This window comes from Pyricularia grisea (genome assembly GCF_004355905.1).
Source record: "Pyricularia grisea strain NI907 chromosome Unknown Pyricularia_grisea_NI907_Scaffold_1, whole genome shotgun sequence".
Lineage (NCBI taxonomy): Eukaryota > Fungi > Ascomycota > Sordariomycetes > Magnaporthales > Pyriculariaceae > Pyricularia > Pyricularia grisea.
Window position 1 is genome coordinate 2,783,080 of NW_022156716.1, and position 21,557 is coordinate 2,804,636.

A 21,557-nucleotide genomic window follows, 5' to 3' on the forward strand; every position below is an offset into this window, starting at 1 on the left:
AACTGTTTGAGGAGACTGCGCAATAAAACTCTGTTGGTGTTTAAAAAAAGCTGTTGGATCAAAATCGCAATACGAAAACCATTGAATGAACCATATCGCACGGCAGGTGCCGGCCTGCTACTTTGTGCCACGGTCTTTTGAGGGAAGGAGCGACCAAGCCCAACAGCCAGCCAAGTCAACTGTCATGTCTCTACGTTAGCTTACCTGGGCCCCTGACATTTTCAAATGATGGAATGTTATTAAAGACGTAATAACGGGTTTTATCTTTGGATCGAGTCTGAATGCTATAATCAAGGCACTATACCAAGCAAACAGACTAACTCTGAGGTTCTTAATTCTAAAGTAAGCCGTAACGTGGCGACTTTGTTCCCATTGGTAGGTAGGCTGCGATTCAGTCTCCTGACTTGCGTGCCTATCCGTGGGGATCATTATCATTGTTCTCATCTATATTGGAACATTCCCTGTTTGCTGAACAACGTAATACATCTGCCAAGAAGCTTATTCCCAATTGCCTCAATACATAAGGCAATAACATATCTGTATGCTGCCTCTCAGGCCACCCTTGTTTGTAGCTTGCGTATGTACTATGTTTATAAGCGAGTCTTGCGGTGCGGCTCGTCGAGACTAACTCAACCTCCAAATACTATTCCGCGGCTGGAGGATCATGTGGCAGGAAATTTCCAACGATCAAACTTGGACTATGCACCACGTTAACGATTGTCAGTCTTTTGCCACGAGCACCCCAACAGAGAATCGACTCAAGTTGAATCTTACATTTTGTGGTCATCTCTTCGAATCTTCAGAGAAAAGCAACACTTTATCGCAGGCAATTCCGACTTGTCGTCGGGATTTTTGAGCGTACAGGCGGTCAGGAGAGTGTCGTGCGCGGGGTCGAAGGCGATGGTGCCAAACTCCTCCCAGTACCTGACTACTGACTCTTCTGTTAATATTTCATGAAGAGCAATTTTCCCCTAGTTGAAGAAGTTCAAGAGACCATTGTTAATACGCGTCACATACGCCAAGCTCTGGGAAGACAAGATGACAAGATACTCACATCTCGCAAGTCATCCACTGGGACATTGATGAGCTCCGCCATTTCTTTATTCCCTCGAAAAATTTCACCTGTCCTTCGCCAGCAACAAGCTGGTATTGCCATGCTTGCAAACACTCGGTCGTAGTCCATAAGGGTCTTTTCAAACCACATCTCGACAAATACAAGCTCGATGTCTGTTAAAGCGTGAATCTTTTCACGGAACTTTGGCCGGAACCGGTCAAGTTGTCGTAGAATCTTTTGCTTGGATGTTGCTGCGATATGACTGTCGAGATAATTTGAAAGACGCGAATATCCCTTGATATAGTTAAAAGGTTTGAGGAGTCCCGCATCATATTTGGCCTTGAGCAATCTCTGCATGCGCTCCTCTGCCGTGTCGTTACCGGAAGGATCTGCAGCTTGAAGATAATATTCACGCGCCTTGTCTACGGCGACAGTGCTCGGAGGTCGGGCTATTGACTTGCCCAGCTCACCCTGTGGTGTCGACAGGGATTCTTTTTGATGGGGTATTGCACTTGGAGGAAGCATACTGTTTTCTGTGCCATTAATAGTTTCGGAATTCCCGCCATTGCTGTTCAGGAAGGAAGAAACAATTGTATCGGCTTGAGCCGTGCCAGGCAGAGTCTGTTCGTCCTGCAGCAGGGAGCCATCTTCTAGTAGACTTCCGTTTAGGAAGTCGCTCAGGAGATTGAACTCATTTGTTACCTCGGGCGTTATCAAGTTGAAGCTTGGATGGTAGCCGTGCATATCGTGGAAGTGACTTTGATTTATCCAACCATCCGAGAACCCGGGAACTTTACCTCCCGCGAAAATCGTCAGCAAAGGGCAGAACAATCCCTCGGTTACCTACTAGCAAGGAAGCCGGGCAACACTCTAAAGATATGCGGATGATAAAACGCAGCTCGTACGTACAGCTATTCAAGTTCTCGGAACTCATTGCATTTGGCCGAACCCCTGTCAACGGTGACTGTTGCACAAGTAGGGGGTTTCCTCGGCCTAGGACAGCCGCCGCGGCGCCGTTGTCAAGGCCCGCTCCGACTGCGTCCATCCGACCATCGTACGCTGTCATCGTGCCAGTGGCCGCTTGTGCATCGCGTGAGGTCTGGGTCATATCTGTCTGGTGCTCGGAATCTTCCGCTGACGTCCCAAGAGCGCTCTTGGCCTTCTTGCTCTCGTGTTCTCGTGGCTCATCATGACAAAGATGCCCAATGTTTCTCTTGATACATCTGGTGCAAGGACGTTCCTGATGAAGTTCCGGGTGGCTTTGTCAGTGTGGCTGATCCTAACAACATCCTTGCCGCAGCAGGTCAAGGTGGAAGGCCTTACATACGAGGTCACACGTCATGTGCTGATAGTAGAATATAACAACCCAGCATTAGCCCATTTTGTTCCGTGATATCGCCAACTTGTCGCGGCGAACATGGCGGGAGCAAGCAGCTGCTGCCCTAGCGGATAGCCATTTGGTCTCCACCATATCAAAGGGCACTATGCCCACGGAGACCAGCAGAACCTACAGATCTACGACAATATACGCACGCTGCAGAACGACGCAAGCGCCCAAACGAGTCAGCAACATGAAGGTTTAGCCAAAACAAGGCGAACAAGCCAGACGGCATGCATATCCATCATCACGGGGGAGTGACAGGCGCACCATGATTAACCTTGCGCCGTTTCTTCGGCGCCTTGCCCTGCTCTTCCGTTCCACTGCTCCGGCTGGCCTTCAAAGGGTGACGGGCCTCGGTGTCCGGCTTTGCCGCGTCGTCGCTCGGACTGGCATCTTTCCCCTTGGCTGGCTCCATGGGAGGCCACTCGTTTCGAGCCCGCTCTGGGCTGGCGGGGGATGTAATCGGTCTGGAGTCGAGCAATTGGCACCTGATCTCATTGGTGTGGAATAGACCGGATGTAACAGAGGTGACGGCGCGTCGAACAAGAAAGCTACCTCGGGCGCACGCGACCCATTCGCACCCGGTGTGGCACCTGGCGGCTAGTTGCAGGCGAACGCGGACGGGGATCCGTTTTACTGAAGTACGAGAGCGGCGTGCCGCCGGCGTCGGGGGAGTCGTCGCACACTTTCACCGTACCGTTTCAATCGCTTTCGGATGCCGCCATGCAGGATGTGATCACTCGTGGTGACTTCTACCAGAAATAGTTTCCTGTTTCATCAAATATTACGAGGAGAGCACCGTCTGATCGACGAAACCAAGGTGTGCAGGTATGCATGTCAATTGGAGATCGCGTGAGCACTCCAATCCATTGGGTGTCTGCAGCTCGGTGGGTGATTTGCCCGCTGCCACTACTAGCCTTGAGCATGCAGCCCAGGTTTGTCAGAGCGGGGCTACCTTGATTTCAGCCGAGGGGTTTCTGAACGATTAGAGAGTTCCGCATTTTTTTCGGCGCCGAGGGCGGGTTTTGTTTTATCTGCAGCAAATTTGGGGTTTGTTTGCGAGATTCAAGATTTAGACAGAGGCGTTGTCAGAATTGATCAGACTTGAGAGCTTGCTATTATTGTATACAATCTTTTGGGTTGGGATTTTCGACATTACCCAATCGCCCCTTGCTATCTATCTGCCTGAGGTACCTACCTACCTAGTCAACAGCGGTCATTATGACGCTGTTTCCAAACTTCCCCAACCTCACATTGTTGCGCCTGCTGGGGCCGAATCAACCGAAAGCAAGGCTCCCTCCTCGGGGTCTTTGGGCTCTACAAGCTTGACAGACACATTTTCACACTGCGAGTAAACCCGGAGTCCGACAACACAGACCTGGCGCCATGTGACGGGAAATGTTAGTTATTGTCGCTTGAAGATGAAGGGCAGAAAAAGATTAATATGGAGGTTGAAGAGAACGTACCGCATTCCATGGTCCAGGGTGATCATGAAAATCATCCGAGGATTCACTGCTGGTGTCATCATCGTCCTCGGTATAATCCTCATCATCACTGTCATCACTGTCATCACTGTCGTCGTCGTCGTCGTCGTCGTTACTGTCGTCTTCTTTCTCTTTCTCTTCTCCTTTCTCCCCCTTTTGCTCCCGCTCCTCGCAAGCTTTGCACTTCAGCTGCTTCAATTCGTCCTTTGCCTTGTCTGCTTCAGGTTCAGTCTTCACTGGGACACTGTCAGCGTCGGTCTTCTTCTCAACATCCTCCTCTTTGACAACATCCTTTTCGTCGGTCTTCTCTTCATCAACCTTGAGATCTTTGTCGATGTCTTTGGCGTCTGCTTGCTTTTGGTCCTCCTCAGCGTGGCCCGCACCCGAAGCTGCTTCAGTCTGCAGCTCGGTTTGCTTCGTTTCAGGTTTCTGCTTTTTGAGCGACAACCTGTGCTGCCTCTTCTTTTCCTTCGCTTCTTTCTCTTTGATCTTTCTCTTTTCCTTCACCTCCTTCTCTTTGGTCTTTCTCCTTTCCTCCTCCAGTTTCTTCTTTTCCGCCTTGGTGTGCAGAACGAGGTCTTCATCAGTAATACCAGCCTTTGCGTGGGCCAGATCATACTGCATCCCGATCTGGCGTAGCTTCTGCGGGTTGCTCTGAGCTCGCTCCTTGACAATGTCTTCCACCATGTCCTTATTGGTATCACGAGTGGCAGTGATCTTTGGGATGACCTCGTAGCAACCAGCCTCGAGCTCCACTTCGCAAGAAACTGATCGGTTGCCGTTATATATACCAGCACGCACGCGGCAAATGTGGTCTCCAGACTTGGCTCCTTGTTCCTGAAGCACGAAATGCAGCGAAAAGTCGTACTGGCCTTCCAACCCTCTGAAATAACGATCATCCAGCTGGGCCAAGGTGATGACTACCAAACCTCCTTGTTTTATCTGCGGGACAGTTAGTAGCTGAATCGTCTGTGGAAAAGGTGAACAAGCCTACCTCGAGCGAGAACTTGGACTGTGAGTAGCCAGTGACCCAAGAAATGTTCATCGTAGTCCACTGCTGGACCACGGTCCAGCTCTTGTCGAAGAGGCGAGTTCGAGAAATATCTTCAAACTTCTCAAGCATATCACGATAGGATATCCAAAAGACGCCATCATCACCAAAAGTGTGCCCAAGTTTCTTCAGCCAGTACGGCGTCCACTCTTTGGACCCGTCTGACCATGGGCCATTCCACTCGCCATCGCCCCATGGGTTTCTGTTGGGTTTTGTGGTAACAAGTCAGCCATGAGCACTTTTCGGGGAAAGAAAGGGCCAACAATATGGTGAGCATAACTAACCTGACCTGCACAAGTCTCACTTTTTGGCCGTCCTCGCCGCTCACCTCTGTGGCTTGAAGGATAGAGTATGCATGGCTACCACACAACCCATCGCTGTTCTCCTGTCGGGAAGCTAATGCAAATACAAATTCCCCATCCTTGTTCGACAGTTCACGCCAGAGTTTGTCCTTGTTCAGGACACAATTAGTGGCAAGATTGGCGGTTACACCACCCGTCATGTCCTCCACAGCCTGTCCGGCCCACCCGGCTTCGATAGCGTGACTGTTTGGGTACCATCGCAGGCTTGTCAGCAATCTCTGGCCTGTAAACAGATATTATACCAAGTGGGTGCTGACTCACTAGTCTCCATGAATCTTGGCATATGCTTTCTCCATCAGAGGGAGCCAGGTTTCATTCTGATCTTGGCATTTGGAGAAGAAGAGTGCATTGGATCCAGTTTGGTTGCTAGGAAATGATGGTCAGCTTGGGGGCGCCGAAGAATGTGCAGCCCACAACAGGCACAGGTCGGTGGCAAGGAATATCTACTTACTTGCGACGCCACTCGCGTACTTTCTTGCCCGTTGGGTCGTGGTCCTCATGAAAATCCGAAGCACGGAGGTAAAGGCTATCGTCGACCAAAACGGGCTCCCACTCTCCGTCACGATGAAAGACGAAACCGTAAACGCCTACTTCTTCATCCCGAGCAACGCACACGCGCTCCATGAGATCCTTACGATGCGCTATGGTTGCGGTGCCTGCCAGCCACCAGCAGTCGCCGATGGCGCCTTGAACAATGTCGGAGGCCTCGTAGCCATTGATGGTGAACTGAGGGTTCTCGAAGATCCAGTCGACGCGATGGACCGATCCCGTGTTGAAGTCGCTCTTGCTGCGCAGCCCGTCGAGGGTGTTGCGGGAGTAGTCCGTGGCTAGGTCAAAGTCTGGATCGGTGAACTTTTCATTGGTGCGATGGGCCTCGCGCACAATGCGCTTGACGCGCTCGCGGCACTCGCGGGCGGCTGCCTCGTAGGACTCGGCAGCGTTTTGACTAGAGCTCGACCGGCTGAGTTTCTCCAGGGGCAGCAGGCTCCGGTACAGGCTTCGCGGGAAGATGGATGTCACCTTGCCTGGCTTTTTGGTGAAGAAAGAGTCCCAGAACGCCGACACATTCTCTTGTGGGGCTTTGCTATAGTTTCTTCGCTCGGGCGCCAGAATCACAGTCTCGTTATCCATTCTGCCGTCCATTTGTGTTATGGCCTAAGCAGTTTTGTGACTGCAAATCTGAATTGGAAGTTATTTGATTCAAAACTTTGTGCAAGGATAAATGATCCTTTGCTACATTGATTTTTATTGTCAATTTACAACAAAGTCAGAAAAGGTCGCGGTATACAACCTTCATATACTCGACAGAATACCTCCATCTTCAGCTAGAAGATCTTGCTCAAGCTCTAGCCTGGCCAGACCCCAGAGGATCATGCCGACTTGGCCGTCTGTTGTAATGTTAACCCCATCATGTGTTGCATTGGCGGTAAGGCTGCCAATATGGCGCATACGGGAAAAAGGGGCATCGTGGTAAAATAAACCGAAAAGTGATGTGTCTCCACTGCTGATGAAATGGCCACAGTTAGCGTTTCATCAACCGTGTTGTGATCCCAAATAGCTCCCATGCACTGATGGTTACCTGGATGAAAATGGCAAGGCCACCAACGAGGGAAGAGAGTTGGATTTCAGGCGTCGTCCATTTGATGCAGGATCCTGCACCATGCCGGCCCAGTTCAGCCGTAGCGCGAATTTCAGCCGCCCTTGGCGCTGTTAATCAGTAATGTAGCCAGCTCACAGCCACTTGTGGTAAGCGATATCGTGGTATTCTGTTTGATTAAATCACAGCAGAATGTCGGCAACTATGGCTTGAGACAAGATACACGCCAAGGTCTAAAAATCCCCTACAATACATTTTTAAGCATTTACTAGTCCTCAACACCTTACTTCGTGTATGTATACAGAGTTCTTGGTTGCCTCGGTTCTTTTATCGGCCAGGGTCTTTAACCAAATATCCCAGCAAGCCCATGTACAGTACGTATCTTTACGCTCACGTCAGCTTGTGTACCACTTTTTCTTGGGCCCCAATGCGGCTCTATGAAGCGGCCATGATAGGCATACAACTATATGAGCGTCACAAGAGATGAACTTGCAATGCGCTGATTAAGTCGCATAAGCATTGGGTGGCTGGATCACACCAAGGGCCGTTGATTTAATGTCGCCCTTTTGGCTCAAACATGGCGTTAAATCCATGTTTGCTGAGATACAGGCCGTTACCACCATGAATATTATTCCATATTATACTAGTCTAGAATATTATGGAGCACCCCTGATCATATTACCCGTCTATTGTACATCCAGAATATCAATGTCCAGTCTTTCCAGTTCCATATCCATCTCTATATCAACGCCTGGCCATAAAAACACAATCTTTGGGTATAACAACAGGTTGTCGACAAAGACTAGACGGAATTTCATAACCAAGTATGTTAGCTTTTTTCCAGCTCTCGTGATCATGGCTTGGGTCAAAATGAACATATACCTCTAGTAAGAGATGAAAGCAGCCACTCGTTTGATGAATGGTTCTCCATGACTTCGTGGCATCTTTTGATTATATAAACATCATCCTTCCCAGCCACCTTGCCCATACTTTCATCAATGCATTGTATAAATGGTCGCGATCTTGGAAAATGAGCTAGACTGCTATTCATCGGGCTTCTGATAGATTCTGACACACTGGGCGGAAGAAATCCAGGAAGCATAGGACCGGCTGGTACCATGGACTGAGGAGGGGCTGGGTCGACACTCATGACGCGAGTGAGAATTGAACACATATCCGACTTGTAGAACCGGTCTTTGGGCATGCTCAGCAATTACTTCATGAGCAAGCACACCGATGGGCAGCCATCAATCTATGTTAGTAGTTTGTCTCTTTCACGCCTAAAATCATGTCAAACATGGGCGACTTTGAACCCACATTCGACGAAGCGCTTGCAGGCAGTCCAACCACCTCTGAGCATAAAGGTTAGTCCGAGCGTAGGCAGCATTGCGTAGGGCGTATCAATCCGCTGATCCCGAAGAGAGTCGACCAGAGTTCCCAGAGGTGTGAAGTTGCGTATTCTTTCCGCGATTTCGAGCTTTCTGGGATGCACTATCATAGCCAGCGGATCTGACAGCCAATTGATGAGGCTTAGGAAGTCCACGAGACCAAGCAGGTGTCTTTCTGGTCCATCGACAGCTAAATGACCTGAAAACCAAGGATTCAGGGCTAGCTCGTCAAGACTGGGTGCTTGAGGCTTTATCCATTCGAAAGGGGATATCTTTGTTCGTCGATTGGTATATTGGCCACCTACAAGGATGCGGGTGTTCACCTGTTTGTTTTTTTAAACAGGAACCATAATTGCTTGTCAATACTGAACTCGCAACTTCTGTAAGGGATGCCAAGATTCCAAACTCAAGATGGCATCCCACTCACATGCCAATTGTCAAAACTGCCCCCTTCGCCGGTAGATCTCAAAAGCCGATCTTTGAGGCCGAATTCATGGCAATTGAATTCGATAGGGCCATTGTACGCCCAGAAATAGACAATTCCTTCAGGTAGACTCATCAATGTGTTACGCCGCCGGCTCATTCTCCGCATAATATCGACCTTCTCGTGCGTGGGGAGGATGTGGAACGGCACAACGGGCAGTCCTTCAGCATCCCTCAATAACCTGCTCCATTTGAAACGACGCAGTTTGTAATATCTGCATGGCCCTAGGGCACACTGATGCTCCCTTGCGCCGTCAACATCTGGGTCCGAAGTGTATGCTACCTCAGCTTCCGAGTAGTCGACACTGGCCTCTCTATGCCTAGTTCTAATCCTTTGGGGGTTAGTAGGAGCCTTGGCATTCCAGTGAATTGGGAGCGTGGTTCGAATGCTCAGAAAGTCCCCCTCTGTGTCCCAATTCATCGTCGCTGTTTCCACAGGAGCGCAAACGTCGTAAGATGCATCCCCCCTCAACGTCTGGTCCCTGTAACGAAAACACACCAAAGACCCGGTGTGGAAGAGTTTTGTGATTTCCTCGAAAGTGACACTTCCTTCTTTTCGAGCTAACAGATCCGCTCATTTCGGAATCGATGAGCGCGAGGAGCTGGGAAAGTCCGGACTTCAGTTCCGTATCGGGTGGTGCATCCACCTGGAGCTTTTTCAGCTCTGTATACACATGAACGAAATCCGCCGAGTGTATAATGGGCTTTCCAGAAAACCCGAGGTCTAGCTCGCTTATAACACTCCATGTATCCTCTGAGATTCGTAGCTGGCGACACGTCTCGGATACCACAGGCGAGGTGGCTTTCTCATCCAAAATAATTATTTCGGTGAGCGGCTCCGGCGCATATCTCTCTCGCGCACCGTTTGTTTCCTTTTCCATTTCCTCGAGGCTGGTCGTCTTCTGTCGAGAGGTTTTCGTCAGTCATACACAATCTCTTTATCAGTCTGGCTGGCATTGAAAGAGAGATCCACGAGCCTAGGAATTCTTTTGTTCTTGTAACGACGTGACTGAGTTTGTGACGGTGAGGAGTCTCTTGCCTGCTTGCCGTCTTTGTCCAGAACCTCAAGAAAGGCCCGGAGTGATGCCTCAACTCCAGTCATGATGTGAGCTCAGATTCGCCGCGCGCAGTTCTGATGCCAATGGAATGTGCAGTTCACAGTTCACCGATGAGTTACAATTGATTGATGCTGGCGATTTTTGGACGGTTTCCAGCACGCCATCCGGATACATTTTGCAGCCTTACCGCCCTACCATCTTGGTCTCACTGCCGTGTAATCAGTATGGAACTGAGGGGTACCGACCTAACTAGACTTGTCCGATGTCCCAAGGTGAAGAGCAGGTTAGCGAGGCGAGCCTGACTGAACTCGGCAAAAATGCCGATGTTTTGTATTACGCACTTCAAATCTGGCTTGCCGACGACGAGGTTGTCCACTCGATGCATCGCCACACCCGAGCTACGGAACAAAGACTCCGTAGTTGTCGGGTTTTGATGGAACAGTTGGGCAGCACCAAATATAACTTTCCAGGAGCCAATAGTTACGCTAGCAAACAAGATGATACGCAGCTATCGACACAAGAAACGGCTACACAAGCAGTGACGGGCCGGGAAGCTGCTCGGAGGTTTCTCGCGCGTTGTGCTGAGCTGAAGCATCCCAAGAACTACTTAAGATTCTTTGCATACACTGAATTCTTCACCAGCACCCTCGCCTGTATGGCCTTGGCAGTTATATCCCATCCGTATTGGCGATTGTTCGTCGTTGCTGGTCTGACTAAGATGTCCACCAAGCTTAAGATTTTAGGAAGGGGGGATTTGGGAAATTACGCCGAGGATGTTGCTGAAGATTTTCAAGACCGCCTGAAATCCGCTAGAACAGAGCCTGACATCAAGATCACCGATAGCGCTGTGCTTCGCTACTGCAGTACTCATGTTCTTGTTTCGCGCTGGCTTCACGACAGTTTTTCAACCGTTCCCGAGGAGCTTGGGGCCAGAGCACCGCCAACAATGGGCAACGACAAGCTAGAAGTATGGCCCTCGACTTGCAAAGCTTGCGTTTTCTTGGGAGCCGGAAGGTGTTTCTCCATTGCACCACGAGGCCACACCGGTTACACACATGGCGAACCTAGTGTCTATCATCACCCCCATGGCTTTGGCTAAGCCCTACGTTGCGAGGCAGTTCAAGCAAGCCTTTCAAGCACTTGCTGGCTTGTTTGAGACCAGAGAAACAGAAGTGACTCCAATCGACTTCACCTGCCAGATTACGCTAAATTTCAGAGAGAAAAATCCTACCAGAGAGCCAGAACTGTCCGAATTGATTCCCAGTCAGGCGACGACGATTCGCACAATCCGTTCAGAGGATGAGGATGCAGTATCCTTGTCACAGTCTCACATTCTGAAGAATCGATTGGTGATTCTAGATTCAACTCTTGATGAGCCAGGAACATGGCCAAACACCCTCGCACGACAAAAGCCAAGGGCCCGAAAAAGGACACGGGGAAGATAGCCCTCATTCAACGCGCAACTTCGGAGTGGAAGATTGACGAAGTCTCGGTGACAGTGGGGTGCCTGCAATACTCGTTGACCATTTCCCTCCTCTGCGTTATCATGGTCGCACTGGGTCTCACGAGCGCCTTCACACTCGGCGAAAGCATAGAAGGCGTAGATCCCTTCAACATCGCCACCTTCACCTGAATTTTGGCCGGCTTCTTGATCCTGGTATCCAAGACCCAGAGAGTTTCGGACTGGCCGTGGCACGACTTTCTTCGCAGTAGGGTCCGGTGCCGCAGCGTCGAGGAACTTCGCAGAGTCACAGGCTTGGAGGCGCAAGATGTGCTTTTCTTCCTGCTGTCGTCGCAAAAGGCATATCGACTCAATACAAAGGGCCCATACAATCAACCATCCCGGCTTAGGTGTCTGAGGGCTTTGCAATCGATGTTACAACCCAATTCGAGACGCTATTGGCGTGTGGAATGGTGCCGGTCAAAGTCAGCGGCATGCAGGGCCCCTTGCTCGTGTTCCTGGCCCTGATAACAGTGGCTGACAAAAAGGAAGGCTTGACGTCTATTCTCCAATCGCAATCCAGCAAATACATCCAAAAGGGACCGTGGTCTTGGGCCGAAGATACAGGTGAGGAAGTCATTACAGGCGAGTCTAAGTTGTTGTGTTGTCAGGATATTCCGGAAGTAAAGGATGAGCGGTGTGCACATCTAAAGAGGGAAGTCGTCGTCGAATGGAGCAAGATAATTGGATTTTATAACTCAAAGGGGCGAAAGTTTGCGTGAGATTCGCGACGATCACCGTTCACAAGCAGCCCGTTCAACTTGAGGTGATCCTTGGAATGAGGTATTTTCTTGAACGAAACCCTCGGGGGACAAAAAGGTGTAAACTTTGTATTGTTTCTCTTCCCCAAGGTCACCATTCTACGTCGGAACACGTCATAGGAATACAAACAGTAGGTGGGGGGTTCAGCGTCCCGGGGAAGGTGCTACTTTTAACCCTGGACTTAATCATCAAGTCTTTTGTCACGTCTCTTGGGTGTTCCATTCTTTTTCAATATAGACCCAAGAAAGTAAGCTTGCGCCGACCAAGTCAGACAGTTCAACAAACATAAAATCAATGTTTCGTTCAATCACATCTCCAGATTGAACCAGCCCCAGGCACCGGAAGGGAACAGGGTTGCTGTATGTTCACTACTCAGGATTGGAAGCCTTCCGACCAAATCTCCACGTTGAACAAGCACAATGTACGAAACCTCAAGGTCTCCATGTATGAGGATAACTATACTAGGCAACTTCTCAGAAAGGGTTTATAAAGAAGATACCATTGACATTTCTAATGCTGCTTTCTTGTGAGTTTGTGGTATGCAGTTTTTCTCGGCCGTCTAGCTAGCTACATTGCTCCGTTCGCGACTTCATGTCGCTCCCTCAGCAGCTCTTTGCCCGTGGAAAAGATTCGAACTCTCGGCATGGTTTTCACAGCACAGTAATACCATGGAAAAACAAGGGATATACGAACGACAAGCTTTTTGCCATAATCGTGGAGGTAGTATTGATTGACACCAGGAAGGCAGGCAAATAGTTGGTGAGCAGACAGGCATGTCAGTAAATAGGAGGGTACCAACCTACCTAGGTACCTATGTAGGTAGTTGCATAAAAATGGGCTTAGTGAATGGGGAAGGTAGGAAGGTAGTTGAAGATGGGTAAGCAGCGGCAAATGCTGCCTTGAAAAGTTGAACAATAGGTAGGTACCTACCAGGTAACCAGTCAGTGGATCTGTAACCATAAAAAAGAGCACTCTGGGTATAAACTCATGTCTGTAGTCTGTCTAAACACGCAACGTAAATACAGTTCCATTTGATCATAGTCTGCTGCAATTCTCTCGGTAGACGGATGTTGAAATAAAATCCCACTAAATACACGTCACACCATCCAAAAAATACATCTCATCGTTGTACACCATTCTTGCTCGACCATATCTCCGTTTCATAATCCTGACATTCTAGGCATTCAAGCCATTATTCACCCACTCCGGGGTGGTTGACGGCTTCTGTTGATGATCATTAGAGTCCGTCATCGGGTATCCGGTGGCCCTTTCGTATTTTGTTCCATCGCCTGGAAGTTTTTGCAGCGTCAAGCCGACGGCCTCGAGTATTGCAACGGTGATCATTTCCATAACGACACACATGCCAATCATGTAGTCATAGTAGTGCGGACCAGCCACATACCAGTGGAAGTTGGGATCCCAGGTGTTGTACGTCGCTACTGCTGCATATATGATGCGGATGAGGATAAAGGGCAAGGTGGCAGCGACGGCGCCGATCAAGCGCCGCTCACCACGCTCGACGGACTTGATCTGCATGGAAAGCATGCCGGTGGCGAGAACCAGCGCCACGTAGCCCAGGATCATGAGAGCGGTGCCGATGCGGGACTCGGTCGAGTTGCTCAGCGACCGGAGGGCGTCGACGTCAACGGGCTTCTTTGACGTGGCGTCACTCAACTTGTTGCCAAACTTGATGCCGCCGACGATGGAGAGGATGAGCCCGATCATGACGGCCAGCTGGATCAGTTGCAGCATGCGCGGCTGCAGTATGGTGTTGGTTTTCTTCTCCAGGCCCAGGAGCACTCGCGTCAGCAGGCCGACGCTCACGAGGATCAGGGGCGACAGGCCGGCACTCCTCAGGGAATTGGTGGCAGAGACGAGACCGGTATTTCCGGGCTGCTGAATCGAGGCTAGATCGAGGGCTCCGCCGATGATGCGGATGAGGGAGAAGAGTATCAAGTAGAGCCATCCTGATGCCTTTTTGAAGCCATGGCGGCTAGCAAGGAGAATGCCTATGGCTAAGGCGGGGGTGTAGACGACTATTTCGACAATGGAGATGCGATTGAGCTCTGTGAGTTCTGTCATCTTGGATGGATGTTTGAGTGTGGATGGGGAGTCTAGAGGTTGATACTTGATCGATTATGTCTATGAGTTACACAAACACAACATTCAGGTCCAACTGGTGCCAAGATGTCCTATTTATACTTAAATATAAAGTTGTTGCTAGGAACAAGTGGATTTAGGATCTATCATCCAGCAGCAGTAAACTCTCCAATCAAGATTGAGACCTGGCTATGATAGTCCAGCCCGTCCAATAGGGCTGTTAATTTGTGGCTAAGCATCTTGCATTAGGAACGTATTGAGATAGACGCTGTGGGTTTAAACGGGTCGTAGATGACAGAATGGCTCTAGGGCCTCGCCCTGCCTCATTTGGGAGGGTTAATAGTCGAGTCTACTAGGGCAGGATCGGCGCAGAAGGATTTTGCCTCGCCCTGTCAAAAAGTCCAACCAAGCCAACGAAGGGTTCAAAGGGGTTCTCCTCACAACATAGGCGAGGGACCATGCAGAAAGCACGCCGGCGTCAAATAGCGGAAACGGGCTAAGCCTCGGAGCATGACGTTGAAGGATCTGCTGCGCCGGGGGTTTTTTTTTCAAACGGTGATCCCCGGGGGATTAAACCCGTAGCTGTGTTAACACTGGTTGGATAAGCTACGAAGTAAACGCGTAAGCAGAGTGGCAACAGTGGCTTGCGGGGTCTAGCATCAACAGACAGGGAGGTGCTTGAATGCAGCGAATGACATGGTTTCAAAAGATCGTTTCTATTGCTTAGAGTGAGTGCTCGAGCAGGCTGTTAACGTTGAGGTTTTCTTTTGTCAGATGTGCAACATATGATCTGTGGACGGGAATATGTTTAGTCTCGAGCATATTACCGGTAGGTGCTGAATTACCTGCCCTGGGTAAGGTACGTAGGCAAGGCAAGGTAGGTACCTAGGTACTTGCCAAGATGGGCACATAAGAAGCTTGGTAAGGAAGTAGGTAGGTTGGTAGGCTTGGTAGGTAAGGCTAAGGCAGGTAAGGCTAAGGTGGGTACGAGTAGGATTCAATACCTAGGCTGCTCATCTCCACTTACCTTGGTCATACCTCGCTTGGAATTGCACCCGGCGACTCAAACAAGCTCAACTTTCGCTGATTGATTCCACCAATCGTTCGATATATGTTACTCTTATTATGAACTTGGAGATTGTCTTTGAATGTTGTGGAATAGTTTATACACAATCAATCCTACAACGACCCAGACACGAAAGAAGAGGTCCATATTGTAATGGGGAGACCCTGGTAATTAATTTCTCAGCTTGGTGGCTCCAACGTAACGCTCCCGCCGACTTCATTGGCCAACCTGCAAGCCTGATAGCACCCGAGGACCCCTGCCATACTCCATAACAGTAATACATACATTTGGATCGACGTCTTGGGGGACATGTTTTCGCACAGCATGCCCAAAAAGGAAATGGAACTATTCCTCGTCGGTACACCAATCCTGCAGGCACCTGCACCAAGCAACCAGAGGGTGGTTCCCACCTGTTGTGCTATCCAATCGACTGTAGGTAGCAAGGTAGGTACAGTGAATGAAATGGAGGAGCGAGGAGAGGAGGAAATGCTGGACTTGACTGGTCTGTAGGCAAAGACCTTGTGTCGTTTGTCCGTACATCTCGCTTGTCTCGTCGTCGGCCACGCCCCCCGCACCCTGTACCATACCCAGACACTTACCGAATGATTCGCCATCGTGACTGAGGATACCACTTTGCGCCTCAAAGTATTCTGGCGGTCGCTCCATTTCTAGCCTGAATCATTACTGCTACATTCTTGTCGACGTTCGGCTTGGCGGCGTCGGTATCGTTTGTCTTCGCTGTCAGCGTCGTTCGGATGCAACGCAAAAGAAACTGAGAGGTCGATACAGGAAAACAGAGGAAAGCGGAATAGAGCCTGTCCTCTTGATCTGGTCTGGCTTGGCTGGCTTTACCGATAGTTGACAGTCAAAAGACCATCCAGAGCCGTAAACTGTTGCCGAGACTTGAGAGATCATCGGCTTTGGTTGATTTTGATGGGTGCGAAGGAGTAGGAGCAACCTCGAGGTTTATATACCCACCGAAAACAGTCTGACAGCCAACAAAGCGACCTACCGACCTACAGTATACGCTACACTACCGCAGTATACAGTACTACAGTATAGGCAGTCATCGGCTTACCATACATAACTACCTACCTACCTACATAGCAAGGGTTGAGCTTCGCACAGCAATCCGTTTTGGGACTGGAACGCCACGCCTTTCCTGCCTCAGACCCGACTAAACTTGGTTCAAGGGGGGACCCAGCGGGCCGGACTCACGCTACTACGCCTGCATCCCATCTGCGGTCGCCGCGCCCCCCTGACTTTGATTCGCACTGGCTAGACAGTTGGTCCACTGGCTTGTTGACAGCAAAGCTGCCACCTCGTCTCGGTAGCCGCCAAATATACTTGCTTTTGGCGATAATCTTCTCTTTGTCAGGGCATAAGCTCTGACGGGAGCCGCCGCCCAAGATGGTCTACTGTGGCCCGCCTTCCAAGGGCTGTGCGAGTTGCCGGGAGAGGAAAGTCAGGGTAAGCCTATCTATCTATGTCTGTCTCTATGTCTTCCCCACCACTAGTTAAGACAAGAGAAGTCGTGGCGTTGTCTGCATGGAGAACGAGTGCCACTTTGGAGACTACAAAAGAGCCGGCCCCTTGTACCTGGCACGACTATGCTGCTACCAAATACCCACACCAACGAATATGCACAACGGTAAAATAAAATGCAAAGGAAATTGGCGCTAACATGCACATACAAATGCCATGCAGTGTGATCAAAAGGAACCAAGCTGTGGTCAGTGCGAGAAGAGAAATGTGTCCTGTCCTGGATATCGGAACATGCAGGATTTGATGTTTAGAGACGAAAGCTCTCATGTGATTAAGAAAGCCAAAGCCCGCGCCCGCAAGAAGGACACTGGTGCTACCGTCGACATTCCATTGAGGCCTGATTGGGACTCCAAGCCGTCAAGCTCGGGTACCAATCTGGCCGCACAAAAACCATCAGCCCGTAAGAAGAGGTCCTCGCCGCTGACCCCTGAAACTCATCTCTCCACTTGGTCCTCTACTTCGCCCTCCTCCCGCAGCGATAGCAGCAGCTCGTCAGACGAGTCTAAGCATGATAATGACCAGTCCCTGATAAATGTACCCCGAACAACCGCTACCACCCGGCCAAGATCCCCCGTACTAAGCTTATTATATGCCCTAAGCCCTACTCAACACGAGAAGGGGACCGCTTTCTTTTTCTCCCGCTACGTCGCCATTGACAAGTATGCCTGCCACCAAAGATTTGACTTCATCTACGACATATGGACACCAGGAACCCTGGCGCCAGAACACAATGTCGACAGCGTCATGGCCAGCATCACGGCCGTTGGCCTTGTCGGTCTTTCCAACCTGACCAGCTCCCCCGAGGTGCTTGAAAACGCCCGGAAGTCATATATCTCAGCTCTGAGACTCATCAACAATGCTCTCCGTGCTCCAACCGAAGCCATCAAGGATACCACGATGTTGTCCATTCTAATCCTAGGACTCTTTGAGCTCATCGCAGACTCGGACGCCCGCAACATCAAACCATGGCAGGAGCATGTCAACGGCGCCGCAGCTCTCGCAAAACTCCGAGGTGTGAGCCAGTTCCAGACTCGAGCAGGCAGTAAGATGTTTAACATGCTGTACGTGTTTCTTTTTTTTTTTTTTTTTTTTTTTTTTTTTTTTTTTTTTTTTGTAAATGGAGATGTACTCCATTGTTTCTCGCGCTCCTTTTCCATGTCTCACCACCCAGGGCATCCTCGTGGCCTGCATAATGCCTTGAAAACTAACACTACGCGTAAATTGCCAGATGTCAAATGCTCATGGTGTCCTGTATACAGCAGGGCATCCCGATGCCTCAACCACTTTTGGACCTGCGTGCCGAGCTAGCAACCAAAATAAATTCGCCCAAGTCTAGCATCGAAGTCTCCATGCCAATCTTTAGGGTACTGCAGGTATGTGGTTTTCTCATGTTAACTCAAAAAGATAATTGCTGTATACTCCTGAAAAAGTCAGCTTTCAACAGAGATGCTAATCAAAACTTGTCTTCTATCAGTTTCGAAGTGAGGTCCAAAGTGGGAGACTCCCGACTCCTGAGGCAATCATAGACCGTCTCATTGAGATGGACAACGAATTCAAGCAAGTTACGGCCAGACTACCAGCGTCATGGGTTCCCCGGGTATTTAAACTCTCTCGGCCGCACAGGGGCGTTTTTGGTGGCATCTACAACGTATATCCATCGATGGACAAGGCCGCCATCTGGAACGGAATTTGGTCCTGTCGCATGCTCATCACGGAAACAATACTCACCGAAATACACAGTCGATTCAAGGACGTCGAACCTTCCGAGGTGCCGCCAAATTACGTTCGCGCGTTCAGGGAATCGAGAACCGAACTATCAGAGATGTGCGTATCGATCGTGGCGACTGTACCGCAGCACGCAGGTTTGATCGGTACCCCCGACTCAACTGGTCTCTATGACATGACGACTGGCATCCCAACGATGGAAATCCCAGCCCATTCATCGGGGTCTGCAGCGGCCTCAACTGATGGCGATGGAGAAGACTTCTGGAAGTCGGGCTATAATACTGGCTACGAGTTTGGAGATTTCGCAGAGCGAACAGTAAAGCCAGTTCCTGATGACAGCGGTGTAAGTGATTTTATCTTGTTTTGAGAGATGCAACTCCATGGACAAAAGAGAGAGAAGAACTCTGGAGAAAATACTCCACGCGTAAAAACACTTTAAGGCCTAAAACTGACCGCTTCTCATTCCTCCCAGCCTACTCTTCTTGATCCCGTTCGGGCAATCGCTGACCACATGGAGGAGGCTCACCGCCTGATGCTCTTGGTGTCGGCGGGCAACAACATCGTCTGGCCTCTCTACCACGTCGGCATGTCATCCGTGTGCCCACCAGCAATGAAGGCCTACTGCATTGAGAGGTTGGACGCGGTCTACAAGGAATCTGGACTGCGTCAGGCCAGCGCCATCGCCACCATAATTGCGAATCGTGAGGTCATTCCGCGGTGGCTGGAGCTGTCGTTTGCGGATATTGATGCATAATCTATATACCATGAAACAACTTGCAATCTGTTGTGAATCTGCTCTATTCATTGAAGTCGGACTTTTATTCCTTGTAGTATACTATACCAGATCTACCAATGAAAGCACGCTTATATTTGATCCTTGCCTATATTTATATCATCACCACATGTTTTAGTCCAATGCAAGGAGGTAACCACAAGAAAGATACTAGGAGCGAAAGTCAAAAATAAGGGTATCATTTTATTCTGTAATCATCGTACAAGTCGTCTCCGGGATTCGTCTACCAACTGTCAAAGTTGCCAAAGCCACCCGACTTCATCTTTTTCTTCGCTGGTTGTCCCCAGTCTTCTGCCTCCAACCCTACACCATCATCTGCCGCTGACTTGTCGTTTTTGGTGCCCTCTATATTCAAGTATTTACCGACACTGGTATCCTTGGACAAAGCCTGTCCGTTATCTCCCCTGATCCTCTTCCCCGTCCAGGTGACATGATCATCGTAGGACCCTCCCTGCCGCTGTTGTTCAGCCTTCTGCGCCTCGGCCTCTTCCTTTTGGCCTTTCTCTTTGAGGAACTCCTCGAATGGGTCAATAAAAACCGTGACCTTGTTGATGGTAATCTTGTGCAGCGGCCTATCAGACCCATCCGTCGGTATATCCTCCAGCTTGTCTAGCACATCCAACCCCTCCACAACCCTGCCGAAAATAGTGTGCTTGCGGTCCAGGTGTTTCGTCGCCCGGTAGGTGATGAAAAATTGCGAGCTGTTTGTGTTCTTGCCCTTGTTTGCCATGCTCATGATGCCTCTTGCATTGTGCGTACGGGGCCCATCGAACTCGTCTTCAAAATTCTTGCCCCATATGCTACTGCCGCCTCGACCAGTGCCCGTGGGGTCGCCGCCCTGTATCATGAAGTTGCGGATGTTGCGGTGAAACGTAATGCCGTCGTAGTAGCCCTTTTGGGCCAATTTGACAAAATTCCACACTGCCTTTGGCGCGGTATCGGTGTGCAGCTCAACTGTCAAGTCCCCACTGTTTGTTTCTATCCTGGCGTACCCTTGGTTCTTTACCCGCTTGGGCTTGAGCATCCATTCCTCGTTTGACAGCAGTGCTCTCTCGCCGCTTGTCTCAGGTGTAAGGCTAGTGCTGGTAAAAGACGCTGCGGCTTTGCCCGTTGTGTATGCAGCCGCGTTTGCAGGTAGTTTCCTGGCTGCCTGTGATTGTGTTGCTTGTCGACCATTTGCTGAGCTGGAAGCCTTTGCTAGCAATGCCTTGCTCTTTGTTGTGGCGTTCACATCAACACCAGCCTCCCTCGCCTTGCGCGCCTTCTCGACCGCCTCCTTGGCTCGAAGGACCTTCTCGCCTATCCTCCCCAGGGCGTCGACGTTGACGTTGCCTGCCTTCCTCTCCTCCTCCTGCTCCCTGGTCTGCAGGGCCTCCCCGCCGTCCTTTAGGTGTTTGAACCGCGACAGGTCCCTCGCCGCTGCGTTTTGTGGGTCCTGAAGGGTGATGATGTCGGCGCGGCCAAACTCTGCATCGTCGACCAGGTCCCGCCACATCTTGGCCTTGATGTTCATGCGCTCGACAGTGTCCCACGCGAAAACGTTGGCGTAAGTGCCGTGCCGCACGGCGACGATGTGCGTGTTGTCGGTGAAGACCTTGTACGAGACCGGATCGATCAGGTCGTCCTGGGCGTTGCGCGCAAAGTTGAGCTTGATCAGGTCCCGCGCGGCCAGCGGCTCGCCGTCGACGGGGTTCGTCTTGTACTTTTCGAGCCATGCCCCGATCACCTCGACGTCGAATATCGTTCCGTCACTGGTGCACACGGGGTTCTTGAATGGCTGCAGACTTGCGGCGCAAAAGTTGAAGGGGAGCTTCTTGAACCGTCCCTCGCCGGGCCGGTCCCGGGCGCCGCTGCTAGCCGAGAAGGAATCCGACGACGCCCATTCCGAATGAGTGATGTACAATTTGTCGGTGCCCTTCCCCATGGCTTCATCAATAGTTCCGCGATTTGCGGGACCGATTATATAGTTTTTTTTTCTTTCTCTTTTTTGTTGGTCTTTCTTCCGGGAAGTGGGATGTCCGCTCTTGATGATGGTTTGCAGTCAGTGCTTCAATTTGCCTTAGTTAGGAAGTACCTGTTGAAATACTGGTAGCCTGACGCGTCCGTGGGTGGCGGAGCCGCAGGGATAGCTCCCAGGCATTGGCGCATCGGCGCAGTGGGGCCAATGATTGTGGTTACCAGGCTGTCAATTAGCTTACTAAGGTAGC

The 21,557-nt window shown here is 50.4% G+C and overlaps 7 protein-coding genes across 7 annotated transcripts; 2 read left to right on the plus strand and 5 right to left on the minus strand.

Annotated features, from left to right (window-relative positions):
• Positions 1–308: 308 nt before the first annotated feature.
• PgNI_00814 (uncharacterized protein) lies at positions 309–6,617 on the minus strand. The gene is made up of 12 exons (XM_031120891.1): positions 5,784–6,617; positions 5,594–5,698; positions 5,255–5,515; positions 4,914–5,172; positions 3,902–4,861; positions 3,689–3,813; positions 3,122–3,204; positions 2,713–3,071; positions 1,964–2,294; positions 1,055–1,845; positions 775–971; positions 309–698 (listed from the first exon to the last, which is right to left on the minus strand). Exons 1-12 carry the CDS (start codon positions 6,473–6,475, stop codon positions 644–646), a joined length of 4,218 nt encoding a protein of 1,405 aa, XP_030986945.1. The 5' UTR covers positions 6,476–6,617; the 3' UTR covers positions 309–643.
• Positions 6,618–8,086: 1,469 nt separating this feature from the next.
• On the minus strand, positions 8,087–8,592 carry PgNI_00815 (uncharacterized protein; the record flags this gene model as incomplete). Its single annotated transcript, XM_031120892.1, has 2 exons — positions 8,087–8,145; positions 8,247–8,592. Coding segments are annotated over 2 exons (405 nt in total), but the record flags the coding sequence as incomplete, so codon positions are not given.
• A 522-nt stretch (positions 8,593–9,114) lies between these two features.
• Positions 9,115–9,902, minus strand: PgNI_00816 (uncharacterized protein; the record flags this gene model as incomplete). The annotated part of the gene is made up of 3 exons (XM_031120893.1): positions 9,115–9,120; positions 9,367–9,702; positions 9,774–9,902. The coding sequence occupies 3 exons, from the start codon at positions 9,900–9,902 to the stop codon at positions 9,115–9,117; spliced, it is 471 nt and encodes a 156-aa protein (XP_030987299.1).
• A 218-nt stretch (positions 9,903–10,120) lies between these two features.
• Positions 10,121–11,491, plus strand: PgNI_00817 (uncharacterized protein; the record flags this gene model as incomplete). Its single annotated transcript, XM_031120894.1, has 2 exons — positions 10,121–10,825; positions 11,276–11,491. The coding sequence occupies 2 exons, from the start codon at positions 10,121–10,123 to the stop codon at positions 11,489–11,491; spliced, it is 921 nt and encodes a 306-aa protein (XP_030986947.1).
• A 1,806-nt stretch (positions 11,492–13,297) lies between these two features.
• On the minus strand, positions 13,298–14,203 carry PgNI_00818 (uncharacterized protein; the record flags this gene model as incomplete). The annotated part of the gene is made up of 1 exon (XM_031120895.1): positions 13,298–14,203. The coding sequence occupies one exon, from the start codon at positions 14,201–14,203 to the stop codon at positions 13,298–13,300; it is 906 nt and encodes a 301-aa protein (XP_030987301.1).
• A 1,446-nt stretch (positions 14,204–15,649) lies between these two features.
• Positions 15,650–19,421, plus strand: PgNI_00819 (uncharacterized protein). Its single transcript, XM_031120896.1, has 5 exons — positions 15,650–16,757; positions 16,995–17,893; positions 18,061–18,205; positions 18,307–18,900; positions 19,030–19,421. The coding sequence occupies exons 1-5, from the start codon at positions 16,698–16,700 to the stop codon at positions 19,309–19,311; spliced, it is 1,980 nt and encodes a 659-aa protein (XP_030987302.1). The 5' UTR covers positions 15,650–16,697; the 3' UTR covers positions 19,312–19,421.
• A 152-nt stretch (positions 19,422–19,573) lies between these two features.
• PgNI_00820 (uncharacterized protein) lies at positions 19,574–21,274 on the minus strand (the record flags this gene model as incomplete). Its single annotated transcript, XM_031120897.1, has 1 exon — positions 19,574–21,274. The coding sequence occupies one exon, from the start codon at positions 21,272–21,274 to the stop codon at positions 19,574–19,576; it is 1,701 nt and encodes a 566-aa protein (XP_030985944.1).
• Between the last annotated feature and the right edge of the window lie 283 nt (positions 21,275–21,557).

Excerpts from the sequence above, each read along its gene's own strand:
- PgNI_00814 (XM_031120891.1), bottom strand. The coding sequence starts at position 6,475 with ATGGACGGCAGAATGGATAACGAGACTGTGATTCTGGCGCCCGAGCGA. Across the intron at positions 3,205-3,688 it reads GCCCCAGCAGGCGCAACAAT|GAAACTATTTCTGGTAGAAG; the intron begins GTGAGGTTGGGG and ends TTGATGAAACAG. Across the intron at positions 2,295-2,712 it reads CGCCGAAGAAACGGCGCAAG|GAACGTCCTTGCACCAGATG; the intron begins GTTAATCATGGT and ends GAACTTCATCAG.
- PgNI_00819 (XM_031120896.1), top strand. The coding sequence starts at position 16,698 with ATGGTCTACTGTGGCCCGCCTTCCAAGGGCTGTGCGAGTTGCCGGGAG. Across the intron at positions 16,758-16,994 it reads GCCGGGAGAGGAAAGTCAGG|TGTGATCAAAAGGAACCAAG; the intron begins GTAAGCCTATCT and ends AATGCCATGCAG. Across the intron at positions 17,894-18,060 it reads AGTAAGATGTTTAACATGCT|ATGTCAAATGCTCATGGTGT; the intron begins GTACGTGTTTCT and ends GTAAATTGCCAG.